At 34.4% G+C, this 13,293-nt stretch overlaps 1 protein-coding gene across 1 annotated transcript; it reads right to left on the bottom strand.

Annotated features, from left to right (window-relative positions):
* Positions 1–455: 455 nt before the first annotated feature.
* On the bottom strand, positions 456–6,203 carry LOC139898261 (glucan endo-1,3-beta-glucosidase 6-like). The gene is made up of 2 exons (XM_071880992.1): positions 5,920–6,203; positions 456–1,666 (listed from the first exon to the last, which is right to left on the bottom strand). Exons 1-2 carry the CDS (start codon positions 6,201–6,203, stop codon positions 535–537), a joined length of 1,416 nt encoding a protein of 471 aa, XP_071737093.1. The 3' UTR covers positions 456–534.
* Between the last annotated feature and the right edge of the window lie 7,090 nt (positions 6,204–13,293).

Genomic DNA, 13,293 nt, shown 5'->3' with positions numbered 1-13,293 from the left:
CACTAAACCTAAAGACTGTCTATAAGCGAGGCTGGACAATACACAACCCAAAAGAAGCAACAACCAAACACAACAAAACACCAAACCGCACACTACCTACTAAAGAAAAATCCTTTAACACTAAACAAGACAAAACCTCGATATGAACCATACACCAGTCAAGATGCACTAAACAAACACTCAAACGAAACCTAATTTCCCGACTTTATAAGCTTGCTCTCAACTTGCTCGAACCGCACCGACATGCCCATCAGAATTCTGCCCCAACACAACATCTCCGACCGAAGGCAAAATGAGACTATGTTAGGGTGATATGTAATGCAAAATTAATCATACACAAGGCCAACATAATAATATAAAGTGGGTTAGCAATGGCACATAAATGTTTCACATCCACTACATATAATTACAACTATAATCATAATACACCCCAAGGTTTCATAAACATTCATCCATACCCATCTAGTGTCACATTCATACATTAAACTGTCTCGTTACATGACTCTACCAAAATTAACACCAATCCTCCAAAATCTATCCACCAAAAAATTGAACGAGAAATAAAGTCAAACTTACAAGACCAAGACCAAATACAGAACGCATACCGCAATTAAGCTCTTGATTACCTGCTCCAGAAATATACGGCTCGATCATGATCTCAAACCGGCATGTCTCAGTTGAAGGGTCTTGTTTAGTGACAGTTGAAACATTTGGAAACTTGCATGCTTCATCAGCCTGATCATTCTTTTGGTAATAACTATTGAAAGCATATGAAATATTCCCTTTAGCATCCAAATCACCGCAAGACGTTTTATAGCCGAGGCTCGTGCAGTCTCCTAATGCACAAGCGTAGCTAACGGACTGTGCAATTGACACGTCATCATGCCCAGCCGAATCTTTCATCACACACCATTTTCGCTCTAAATATTTAACGTTACTAGCCGGAATTAGAGCTCCAACATTAGTGGTTCCAAGGTTTAAGTTGTATTTCGGCTGCCCATCGTACTGAAACACTCCCCAATGTCTTTCAAAGTTTCCCGGTTGAATACTTTTATCATCTTCGTCGATTAAACTAAATAAATACGCGTCAATCGGGCCAGTTTTCATTGGGGTCCCATTATTACCGGCTATATGAGTCATGAACCCTTGCATGAATCGTTGAGCATATTCAATATTAGCGTTTCGATCACCATCACTAGGCCATCCAATCTCTCCTACTATGATCCCCATATTTGTGAAACCGTTCCTCTGTAGGGCCGACACTAAAGTATCATAGTTAGCATCAAACATGTTCGTGTATATGGTCCCACCATCGGTCAAAGGAGTTGCTTTACCATCAAAGAAGGCATATTCGACCGGGAAATCAGAGCTAAGATAAAGGCTTATGAAAGGGTAGATATTGACTGTAAAAGGGGACCCATTCTCGTTCAAGAATTTGGTGATTTGGACCATGGAGTCACGAATATCAGCTCTGAAATCTCCACCTGATGGGACGCCTGTTGAGCTTTCATAGACGTCTGCATTTTGTGGGACCGTGACTTTGACTTTTGTGGCAATACCTGCTTTCACGAGTGCAGCTTGGATGTTTTGGAGAGCCGGGTAAGTGGTGTTCAGAAAACTCCCATTATAAGTTGCTAAAAATGGTTCGTTCCCAACTGCAACATACCTGTAACGAAAAGAGCGTTTTAAAGAATTGAATAAATCAACAAATCATGTAAACCAGATGATGAGAAAGTATTAAGCTTATTCTGCTTGAATTTACTTTAAGATCAGTCATAAAGTCAACTATTCAACATAAAATTTAGTAAATGGAACGATGTTTTTACCCATTACGTGTATTGTGCTAAAGTTTCACGCATTTTTCTAATGATAGCCCTTAAGGTTAATGTTAACATGCATAAAACATTTATGTACAATTAAGTAACTGCCACCACAAAATTAATAAGTAGCCGGTATGTAAAATTGTTTTATGTGTCTTAATAACAACCCTCTATTAGAAACATACAATTGTTTGTCCACAAAGTTAAATGAAACCATTAAAGACCTATTCATAAACCTTATATGTGAAGAGTGGAACTTTTGATGATTTCCATTCATAATGACAATTTTTTTTTTTTTTTGAACGGCTGAAAATATATTAAAAACTAGCAAGAAGCTAGAACATTACAAAGAAAAAAGAGGATTTTGCAACCAAGTATTCCAATTAAGATTGGCTTTCTTATAACGAGACGAGAGCCAATCAAAAGAGGAAAGGACGATACAATCAATAATATGACATTTTTTAAATTTATTGGGGTCGAAAATCGAGCCGTTTCTAAAACGCCATAAGGTCCAAAGCGTGGCGTAGCAAATAACCTCGATGATGATGCGATCCGTATGCTTCTGATGTGCGGTTCTAATCCAGTTCCAAAAATCATTAAGAGCATTCCGTTTCGGAATAGAGACTTCGATCCAAGTAGCAATGTAAGTCCACACTTGAGAAGCAATTACGCATTCAAAGAAGATATGTTGAAGATCTTCAGCATCAAGAGAACATGAGGAGCACAAGATGTTTTGCAAAACCACCCCTTTTTCTAAAAGATTACATTTATCTGGGAGCCTATTTAAACCTGCTCTCCAAATAAAAAAATTCACCTTTGGAGGAATGTTTTTGCACCAAACTGTCAGACACGATTCAGAAGGATCAACATCAATTATACGACGAAATTTATTAACCGAAAAGGAGCCATCTGCTGATAGATTAGAAACCCACGAATCCGACGAAGAAGAAAAGTAAACATGAGAAATCGCGGAAAGCATATCAAATAATTGTTGAGTTTCTGTTCCTGAACGAATATTACGACGCCAACACCACTCCCAGTTATCAAGAGAACGTCTATCATAATGCCATTTGAACTGTGCTAATCATCTAAACAAGTAAAGCAATGTATCTACTATCTACTACTCTAATATATATAATAAATACAATATATATACTACAACAGTATATATATTGTATTTATATATACTGTTGTAGTATATATGTTGTATTTATTATTATATATTGTATTTATATATACTACAACAGTATACAATATATATATATTTTTTTTCTGGCGAAAAAACGGAAGAACTTTATAACACGAAAGAAGGTTCATCAATAATGAAACCTCCTTCAAACTTACAACCAAGAAACCCGAGCATAAATTAAACAAACCTATACAAAGCTCGCAAAACTAACAAAGAAATCTAAAGGACAACGACATAACACTAAAACGAAGAAAATGAGAATCAATTTACCCAGCAACCGGTAGATTGAGATTCATATTCGTCAAAAACAAAAAGAAGCCCCCGACATCCTAACACTAAAGCAAAACACAACACCTAAGCGTCTTTAATAAAGTCACCGAACACCTCCAACTCCTCAACATGAGTCAATTTCTTTTTTTTTGACTCTCGGTTTTTTAACAAACGCCGAATCGGGTGGTGGATCGCCAGAGTTAACAACGACCCCTTTTTGAACGCCTTCCATATTGTCCATTAGTTCATTGAAATCCGCAAAAGGATCGGGAACAAAAGGTTTTTTACCAACGGACTTATCAAATTTAGAGGCAAGGGATTGAAAACTACTTGGACCCTTACCCAAATCAACCATCGATCCATTCACTTTGGCTTCACTCGGCCCAGCAGAGGAAGAGCCTGCTAACTCAGGCCTAGAATCTGTCACCAAAAAAATCCCTAGCATTACCAGAACGATTAACATCTTCATTCACATACGCTACTTTCGACGCAGTCGCAGGAGCCAAAACATCATAATCATCATCGAGTTCATCTACGGAATCGAAAATTGGAAGCATACAATCAATAGCTGATATCTTCACCTGATTCGAAATCTCAGGGGTCGAAACACCACCCACTGAAGTTGGGGTACGAACAGAGCCAATGAACAAATCATTTGACAGCGGAGTGCTCGAATTCGGAACAAAATCATTCACGTCAACAGCGGTCTCAGAAGAATTGCGAGCCAAACAATTGAAACTATTGTTGTTTCTGCCACAAAACTTCCATGATTTTAGACAATTCTTCTCGCACGATTGACCGACACAAGGGAACTCCTTCTCAACAACCTTGGAAGCAATAGCATTAATATTACCCATAGCTTGCTTTACCTTCTCAGAACCACTAACGAAATTAATAGGATAATTAGAATCAATGATCAATGGCACAATTGAAGGTAAAACATTCCCTTCGCAAACGACACGGTTTGAATTGATCAAATCCAACGAAGGATAATCATCACAAAAAATACGATCACACTCGTTCAAAGGAATTTCATTAACACTGATGAAAAAGGATTCCAAACCCAAATTGTTTTTGACATCTTTGGTCACATCGACAATCAAGGAAGGGCAATTCAACTCGATAAAAACAAAAGCTTCCCCGATTTGCTTGAGGTCAGAAGACAAGTTAGCAACATGAATAACCTTGCCAAAACCCGCAGCTAGTTCCCGAATATTCTCTTCCGAATAGAATTGTGCCGGAATGCCGGATATATTGATCCAAGTAAACCGAAAAAACGATCAACACGGGATGAAAAAGGATCGATATAAACCAACTCGTCCTTTACAGGATGATCACCACAAAGACGCTCCAAACTAGACTCATCAGCACACATGACCACGAACCCAAAAGAACCCCATTTAAAAACCCGACTAGCGAGAACCCTTCTACGAGTCAAGCAACGCGATAATTTGAGATTTGTAAACGGCTTGTGGTCCACGACCAACACGCACAAACGTAACTTGCTCAGAATATCAAAGTTAAGGTTCAAATTAACCCTTAAAACATTGGATCTAGCCCGAATCGAAAGATTAGAGGAAGACCCAAATGATTTGTTGCGAATGGCTTTACCCACAAAAATTTTCTTACCAAACAAAGTAGAACCATTCATCGTACCAATGGCAGCCTCAGCAACAGAACCAGAATCATACTTCACGAAAGCGTACCTACGATCTGGCCATGACTTAACTTCATTGATGAAACCGCATGAACCAAAAGCCTCTTGAAAAGTAGCCTTATCGAACCCCAACGGCAACCTACCAACGAAAATAACACCAAAGGTATCATCACTGGAACATGGCGGGCAAGGTGGCTGAAGGTGATCAGTAACCGGCGGGACACCGGAGACAGAGGGACCACCAAAAGAGTTCAATAAAGAAGTGAAGGTGATAGGTTCATGAGAAGGTGATAGGTTCATGATAGTATACAATATATATACTAGATGCACTCAAATCATGCTAAACTTTTTATAGCAACCGCAACAGGATAAAAAGCCCCATGACGCTTTTTTAAAAGACAAAAATTTGATAGGGTGTGCACTTATCGTTAACAGTTGAGAGATCTCACAAAAATTTGACTATTATGATTTTCTGTATGTTTTAGGTAAACATAAAGACACAAAGTTGCTACAACTTATCATTGTTTGCCATAAAAGTTACCACCCTAATCAAGCTAATCTTGTTAACAAATTTTAACTAAGACCAACAGGGGATATTTTGTTTCAGTAGCCTAAATATAATTATGGCCTTATTTGGCGTTCAGATGCACATTTAATTAAGCATGCTTATATCATATTTAAGTGGACATGTAAATACGTAATCAGCTCCATTAGAAGAATTAAGTGTTGTTAACATACTGTAAAATTCAGAATTACTCAAGTGATCCAATCTTAAGTGTTTTAAAAATCACTTAAATCTTAATCTTATTTTCAAACACTATATAGTCTAATTTTCCTAATCATCTAATTCGTTCAATAATCTGTTAGATAAAAGCATCCAGACAGTAAATGAACATAAGTAAAAATACATATTCAACAACCAGCAACAACATAAGAATTTACATAAAGGCTCAAAACAAAATAAAATTAGAGAATTAACTAACCTGATATTAACATTATTTTTATTTATATGATCAGAAACATTTGTTGAGACCCATTTATTAGCAGCTTTCATGCTACTTGCCATAGTTGCAAGCATATCATTAGGAATTCCAACCATAACTTCAATTCTAGAGTTACTTAAAGCTCTTAAAGCACCATAATCAGCATCAAAAAGCTTCACTTTTTGAATTCCATTATCGGTCAGCAACTTCACCACTTTTTGTGGTGGTAGTGGGTGAGATGATTGAGTACCCCAATTAGCTCCAATTCCATTCACTGATTCCATCCAACACATGAATGGAATCAAGATTATTAATATCAACCACACTTGAACAAGTGTAAATGACCCCATTAGAATATGTTACTGATTGTAGTTTATCAAATTATATATGCCAAGATTTTTATTTATATACGTAAATCTTCAAGGTTGGATCTTTTTAAAAAAGAAACTTGAATTGAAGGAACTGAATATCAAGTTTAAATCTTTAGTGTACCCAAATGAAGGTAGTGGATGTACAATGAAAACCCACAAAATAATTTCAATCTAAAGGCAGAAAAAGATAGAGAGAAAAACAAGTGAAAATATTTGAAGGTGGATACATTGTTATATATGTGCAGATATAAATGAAAAAATAAAAAGATCAGGGAAGAATGAAGAACAGGAACAGAAAATGTGAGAAAGAGAGTTCCTTAGTTAAGACTAAAGAAACTTTAAGTACACATAATTCAGTTAGATATCGTCATCATTATTATGGAAAGATTCTTTTCTTTTATCATTTCTTATCTAATTTTTTTTTTTTTTTTTTTGCCGAAAAAACTAAAAACCGTATAACACTCGGGAAAACTTCATTCAAAAAATGAGTCCCGAAAAACTTATAAACAGAAAACATCCGAGCTCAACCTACAACAAAAACTTTAAACTAGATCTCACATCCAACAACCGAATCAAACAAACAAACGTAAGGACACAGAGGACAAAAACAACCACCAAAGTGAAAGGACTCAACGCGTTTACTTAAACACAACAATTTTTTTATTTTTATTTTTTTTTACAGAGGATATGCGCGGCGCAAAGGTTCTTCGCGCGACGTGCCACATACTGGGTTTTAAAACAGAGCTTGAAACCAGACCTGCGCTTTCACAATTTTCACCAAAATAATTCTAACACATTATTTAACACTTTGAAATTGTTGTACGCCACAAAAACCTGAATATCACAAGTTTAGAATCAAAATTAATCAATCTAACCACTTAAAATTCATTACCCATTACGAATTCAAGGTGGCAGTTTCGACCCAAATGAGTTTAGCACAAAATAAAGGACCGAGCATGGCGTTTGGAGTTAACTACCCAATCTAACAAAACATCCAAAGGAAATCTCTAATGCATGATCCACCAAGTCGAGCTAGCCTCGGCTTCTTAAAACTTCGAATCATGATTGAAACATTAATCGGCCTTAAACTTTTTAAAACATGCATTAATTAATTTTTTAGTATTTTATTGTTTGTTATTTGATACAGTAACATATAGTATATTACCTATATTTACCGTATCGTTATCGAACCGATAATAACGGTATGATATTCGGTACTAGTTTTTAGATAATGAAAAGAAAAGATCGCGCTGCTAACCGGTTCGGTATGGTACAATACCATCCTCATCTCTAGATTGAGGAGTTTAGATTTTGATGAATGCCAAATATGTCTATGTACGTATAAAGTTGAATTGAAGATCTAGTCAACATGACCAACTCTTTTTCAATAATGATCCCCATAAAATACTGCAATAATTGAATGTATGCTAACCCGTATCGAAGTAATACGTATAATCAAGAAATTGTGAGTTTAAATTCAAGGTTGAACATTTTTAGATATACGTGAAAAATATGTGTACAAACGTGTGTTCGTTTTGGAAAAATAATCAGATATTTTTAAAATTTGATGCAATTATTTTTTTTAATTAGATTTCAGATAATATTCAAACTGTTTTTTGTTAACTATATAGAAGTTCATTGTTTGAGTGAATACATCCAAGAAAATAGTTGAGGGAACAAGAGGTTATAAAGCAGGAAAAAAGTATATAGAATGATTGAGGTAATCTACCTGGAAAAACCGTTCAATGAGGATGCAATCCATCATGCATTTTATTTTTATTTCCAAAAGACAGTGAATATATTTTTATATTATCCATGATGATACGAATATTTAATCCGTATCAAATAAATCCTTATTTGCACAAAACTTACTCACATTTATCAAATAAAACATCAAAAAAATTCAAAAGTATGTGTTGTTACCGGCCGGAAGCAAGACAACAGTTAAAGTAAAACCGGCTGTCGGACACAAGAATGACGTACAAGCCACCTGGACGATGGCTGGATAAACATACGGCAGACGAAAGATTGACTTATACATCGACTAGGCAAAAACCGGATAAACAACAAAACATTGAAAGCCATTTAGAAGCTATCCGGATGAAAAGTTCCGGATATAACTCTAACGGGCAATTCATATAAGAGACCATCCGGATGGAGAACGCTGTGAAGAAACACTTGACGATTTTAAGGCTTTGTTTACAGAAAAGCTTTGGCCAAGTGTGTAGGATACAATGTAGCCTGCACATGGATACCAAAGATATCTGGGCATTAACACGAATAAAACGTTTGTGCCACGTCAGCCCGAATCTTCGGGAAAATTTGTTACGATAGTTTGTTAAAACCATGAAAGAGACATGTGCCACGTCATCATTCACTTTAACAAACTATTGTCACCTATAAATACACATTTGGATCATTCATTGCACATGCAACTTTAACACACAATCAATACGTCGTTACTCTGCTCAACAAACCATCTACGGACAATCACATTAAATTCCGATCATCACCGAGTTCAATTACTTCAAGAAATTAATCTATTTGATCCAATCGAGTAGATTAATCCGATTGATTGTTTTACATCCTCGTGAATTCTTAGATTCCTGTCGGGTTTGCACGATTGCCAGATTTAAAACAATCTATCAACTATTTTTTTCCTAAGTTAAGCACTCAAACTAAACAACATAAGTATTACGTTTGATCAAATGTCGCTATCTAAAGATACAAACAACTCAACAATCTCAAATAGCGGTTCGGCACAAAAAACTGGGGCATCTGGCCCTGATCAAACCACGGCAAGCAAAGACACTCCACTGATAACGGAAAAGACAAATCTACAAGAAAAACCAACGTCATAAACGCAGAAGACATTGACGAGGATATGAATATCCTCGAAGATAATGAAAATAGGCGGATGGATGAATCTCCGGTGAGGGCTCGAAGGCTGAACTTCAATTTTTCAGGACATACAACTGGAAGGACTAACAGAATCGGTTCAAGTCAAGAAGATAATGACATGATAGCAAGGATAATTGCAGAAGATGTGGAAACACAGGTGTTAGAAAGTTAAGAATCATGTTCGGTGAAAGGCAACCGCCCAGAAAATAATAAATACAAAGTCGATTATAACAATCCATATCTATACAGGCGCTTCAATTTGTAGTTTCATACACCAATTACTTAGCATGTAATCATTACGGTAATCTCGGGTACTATTAATAATTTCATCTTTATTGTATTACTTGATTACATCTAATATTACACTGCATCCGCTAATGTTCAGTTACTCCAAAAATGATATAGGCTTTCGTAATACCCTCTTCACTAAAAAAATAGGAGTAACAATGAACAACGAAATCAATGATAAAACTAACCTTGGAGTATGATTTCAGTCGCAAAAGAAACATAGGAAGAAAGGGACAACGATTTTTTTTTTTAAAAATGGTAATATTTTTTATCCTACTTGCAAAAATGGAAAAAAAAAAAAAAAGTAATTTTTGGTGCAAAAATGGTAAAACCGAAGTTTGGAACTTCGGTTTTGCCACTTTCGAAGCTTCAAACTTCGGTTTTGGGTGGTCTGTCAGCAGAAACCCTAATCTGAAGGTTGGAAGTTCGGTTTTGACCAAAACCGAAGTTTGGAACTTCGGTTTTGGGTTATCATTTTTTTTAATAACCAATTTTAATAATTAACTTGAATTTAATAGTTAATTACAGTTATATACGCTAATATTACTTTAAAAATATATAATAACATTACAAACAATAAAATATTAATAGTAGTAAGATGCAAATACAAATTTTTTTGAACAACACTTTTATTAATATCAGAATCACGGTTACATTTTTTTGAAAATAAAAATACATAATTTAAAACAACACATAGAAATTTAACACATAATTAAATTAGATGCAATGGAAGAGGATGGTTTTTTACAATTGCTTCGTTTTTGATCATAATCCATTCATCTTCCTCACAAAGGTGCTCGAATTTTCCTTTACATTCATTCCAAAACATCACGCCCGAGTATTCAACTGTAATGTTTTCTTTGAGCCACTCAAACACCTTTGAAATTGTTGTCATCTGACTAACATCCACATTTTGAAAGTACTTATATTTGTACCCATAGTAAAACTTGAATTGTGTTGAAAACTGTCCATTCCAATAGACATTAATTTGAACAGGAATTGGTGACATGTTTACAAAATTAAAATTTATGTTTGGAGAAGGGAGAAGAGAGTGATGCACATCCGTTTGTTGTAATAGATGTCGGTTTATATAGTGTAGTTATAATTGAAAAACTGGCATTTCAAAATTCGGTTTTAGTAAAAGCTGCCGCACAGTAAAAGGTAACAGTAAAAGGTAACAGTAACATATCTTTAATTGCTTTTTATGACATGTCTAGTACCTGACAAATCGAAGTTGCAAACATCGGTTTTGCATGCTTTTTCTGATAGGTCTGAAACCGAACTTTAAAACTCCGGTTATTTGTAGATTCAGGCTTATAAAAGTGATTTTTGATTGTTTCATAAATACATAACAAAAAATGAATCCGAAATACGTATCAATTGACGTGTATCATTGTTGTGATTTTGAATGGAATGATGGTAAAACGGAACTCTCTAAAGGGCCTAAAATGACGTTTGATAACTTAGATGTTCGGGGCTTTAATATGGAGAAGTTGAATGAGTTTCTTCGAGAAAAGCTACCAAAGAATCCACGTTCAATGGACATATACTACTACAAACCAGGTGTTGCTGAACCCGAAGCAATGTGCTATGATGAAGAATGGTATACATTAGTAGGGAAAGCAATTATACTTTCAGAAAATATCGAGTTGTACAAAAATGCCTTCAGAGCCATCAAACAAGCTAGTATTGAGGAATTTTCATTTTACCATTTTTGCAACTAAATTTCCTTTTTTTCTATTTTTGCAACATGGATAAAAAAATTACTATTTAAAAAAAAAAATCAAGGGACAACGGTCTGCATGTGAGGAATTAGATCAATTTTTAACCTAAAAAGTTTTTACACGACCGGGAATAAAAACACACGTAGACCTAAGAGACACACGTCTACACCAAAAAAATAACGAAAAGGAATTTTGGTGCAGAAGAAAACAAACCCGTAACCATATAGACTGGAAAACATTTTAGAAAGTTGGTATAAAATGAAAATTTGTATTGTGCTACTCCCTTACTACCATATCTCCATTTTCGAATTTCCAAATTAATTGTACACTTTTTAAATGAAAAATAATAATGTAGTGTCCTTACTTTATTCATGTAAGACAAAAAATTAAGTAAAAGGTAAGGGGTAAGACTGTAAAATTAACAAAAAAGTATATGTTTTTTTTAAACTGTATATTTTTTGTCTGAGACAACACATATGAAACGGAGGGAGTATTTATTTATTTATTTATTTGCGGAAAAAACGATAAACTTGTATTGAATTAGGGGTTATTTACTTTTTTTTTCTTTTAAATCAAATTTTCATGTAAGTATGTATGAAAATAAGTGTCTGATCTCAATGTCTCATAGAAACAAACCAAAATTCATATTATTAAATGTCAGATCTTTTTAAGTGTAACGACCCTAGATTTTCTGACTTATATTATTAATATTTATTATTAATACTTGTGTTTTAATAAATGTATTCTTATACATTTTCCTTGTCACCATAATTGACTTTCCATTGTCCCGACTCGTCTTTTCGACGCGCGCTTTTCACGAATAATATTTTAAATATTATTTACGTTCATAATTAATTATTACTATTAATTATTCCTAATTAACTAATGTAAGTAGTTAATTACTTGGGCTTTTTACTAATTTGTTGCAAACTTATACATGGGCTTATGTTATTGGACTTGGACTATCAAGGCCCACCCTACATTACTTAATGGACTAATTAGTAAGCCCATTATTATGCTAGTGATTTATTAAGATTAAACAAAGATTAATGAAGTGTTGGAGACAAGGAAGTTTCAAGCATGCATGCACCACTTTTCCATGTATTTGACTTATACATCTTCCTAGCATACACCACCCTCCCACACATGAAAGATGAAAGTTGACTACCCCATTTGGAGTCTAAAACCGTCAGCCTTTGGCATGGGGGAGGGAGTTCCATTTTTTCTTTTTTTTTGTTACTTATATGCTAGTTTGAACTTCATTTTACACATATCTTCTTACACTACTTCTTACTCTGGACTTTTTCTCTCTAAATTGTAAGTAAAATATTTTTTTCTTCTTCTTCTTTCTTCCTTTGAAAACCGCCTACTAGCATCATCATTCTACTTGATTGTTGTTTGTTGTTAAAGATCAAACTTTCTAGTTTGTATCTTCATGTAATCTTGCTTCTTCCATCCTTTGTTTGATGAGAAATCAAGAACAAGGATCTAAGATTGTTAGCTTATGGTTCTACACTTGAAATGTTATAAAGATCTAAAGTTTATAAGCTTTAAGATCTTACTTGTGTTCATGTTTTGGAAACTTAAGGTTTATTTTCTTAAGATCCAAGCTTTGACTTGAATCTCCTTAAGTATGAAACAAACATGAACTTGTTACTTGTAACTTTAGTTTATTTCTTCCTTTTATAAGTATTTCAATTCGTGATTTTACTATATTGGTCAAGTATTACTAGTTAAACTTGATCTCATTTCTCTTGAAACAAAAGTTTAAACTTTGTAAGTTCAAGAACATGGAAGTTAAACTTTCTAGTTATAACTTTATACACTTATGTTGGATCTAAGTTTCTATAGCTTATGGTATTCCAATTTTGTCTAAAACAAAAGCTTATAAGCTTATATACATTCTACAAGATTAAAATATAAGTTTCATAACTTATGGTTTTATTAAAGTGAAGATCCAAGTTCTATAACTTAGGGTTTAACTTAAGAATACTAGATCTAGACTTTTTAGTCTAGGATCTTCAAGATCTAATTGAGATCTAAGTTCTACAACTTAAGATCTTGTTTATTTAGTTTACATTCAAGTTTAT

This window comes from Rutidosis leptorrhynchoides, chromosome 3 (assembly GCF_046630445.1).
Source record: "Rutidosis leptorrhynchoides isolate AG116_Rl617_1_P2 chromosome 3, CSIRO_AGI_Rlap_v1, whole genome shotgun sequence".
Classification (NCBI taxonomy): Eukaryota; Viridiplantae; Streptophyta; class Magnoliopsida; order Asterales; family Asteraceae; genus Rutidosis; species Rutidosis leptorrhynchoides.
Note: the sequence above shows the minus strand (reverse complement) of the source record. Positions and strands in the feature narration are given on the sequence as shown.

Coding starts and splice junctions, on each gene's coding strand:
- LOC139898261 (XM_071880992.1), bottom strand. CDS start 6,203: ATGGAATCAGTGAATGGAATTGGAGCTAATTGGGGTACTCAATCATCT. Junction 1,667..5,919: donor AAAAATAATGTTAATATCAG/GTTAGTTAATTC, acceptor TTTTCGTTACAG/GTATGTTGCAGTTGGGAACG.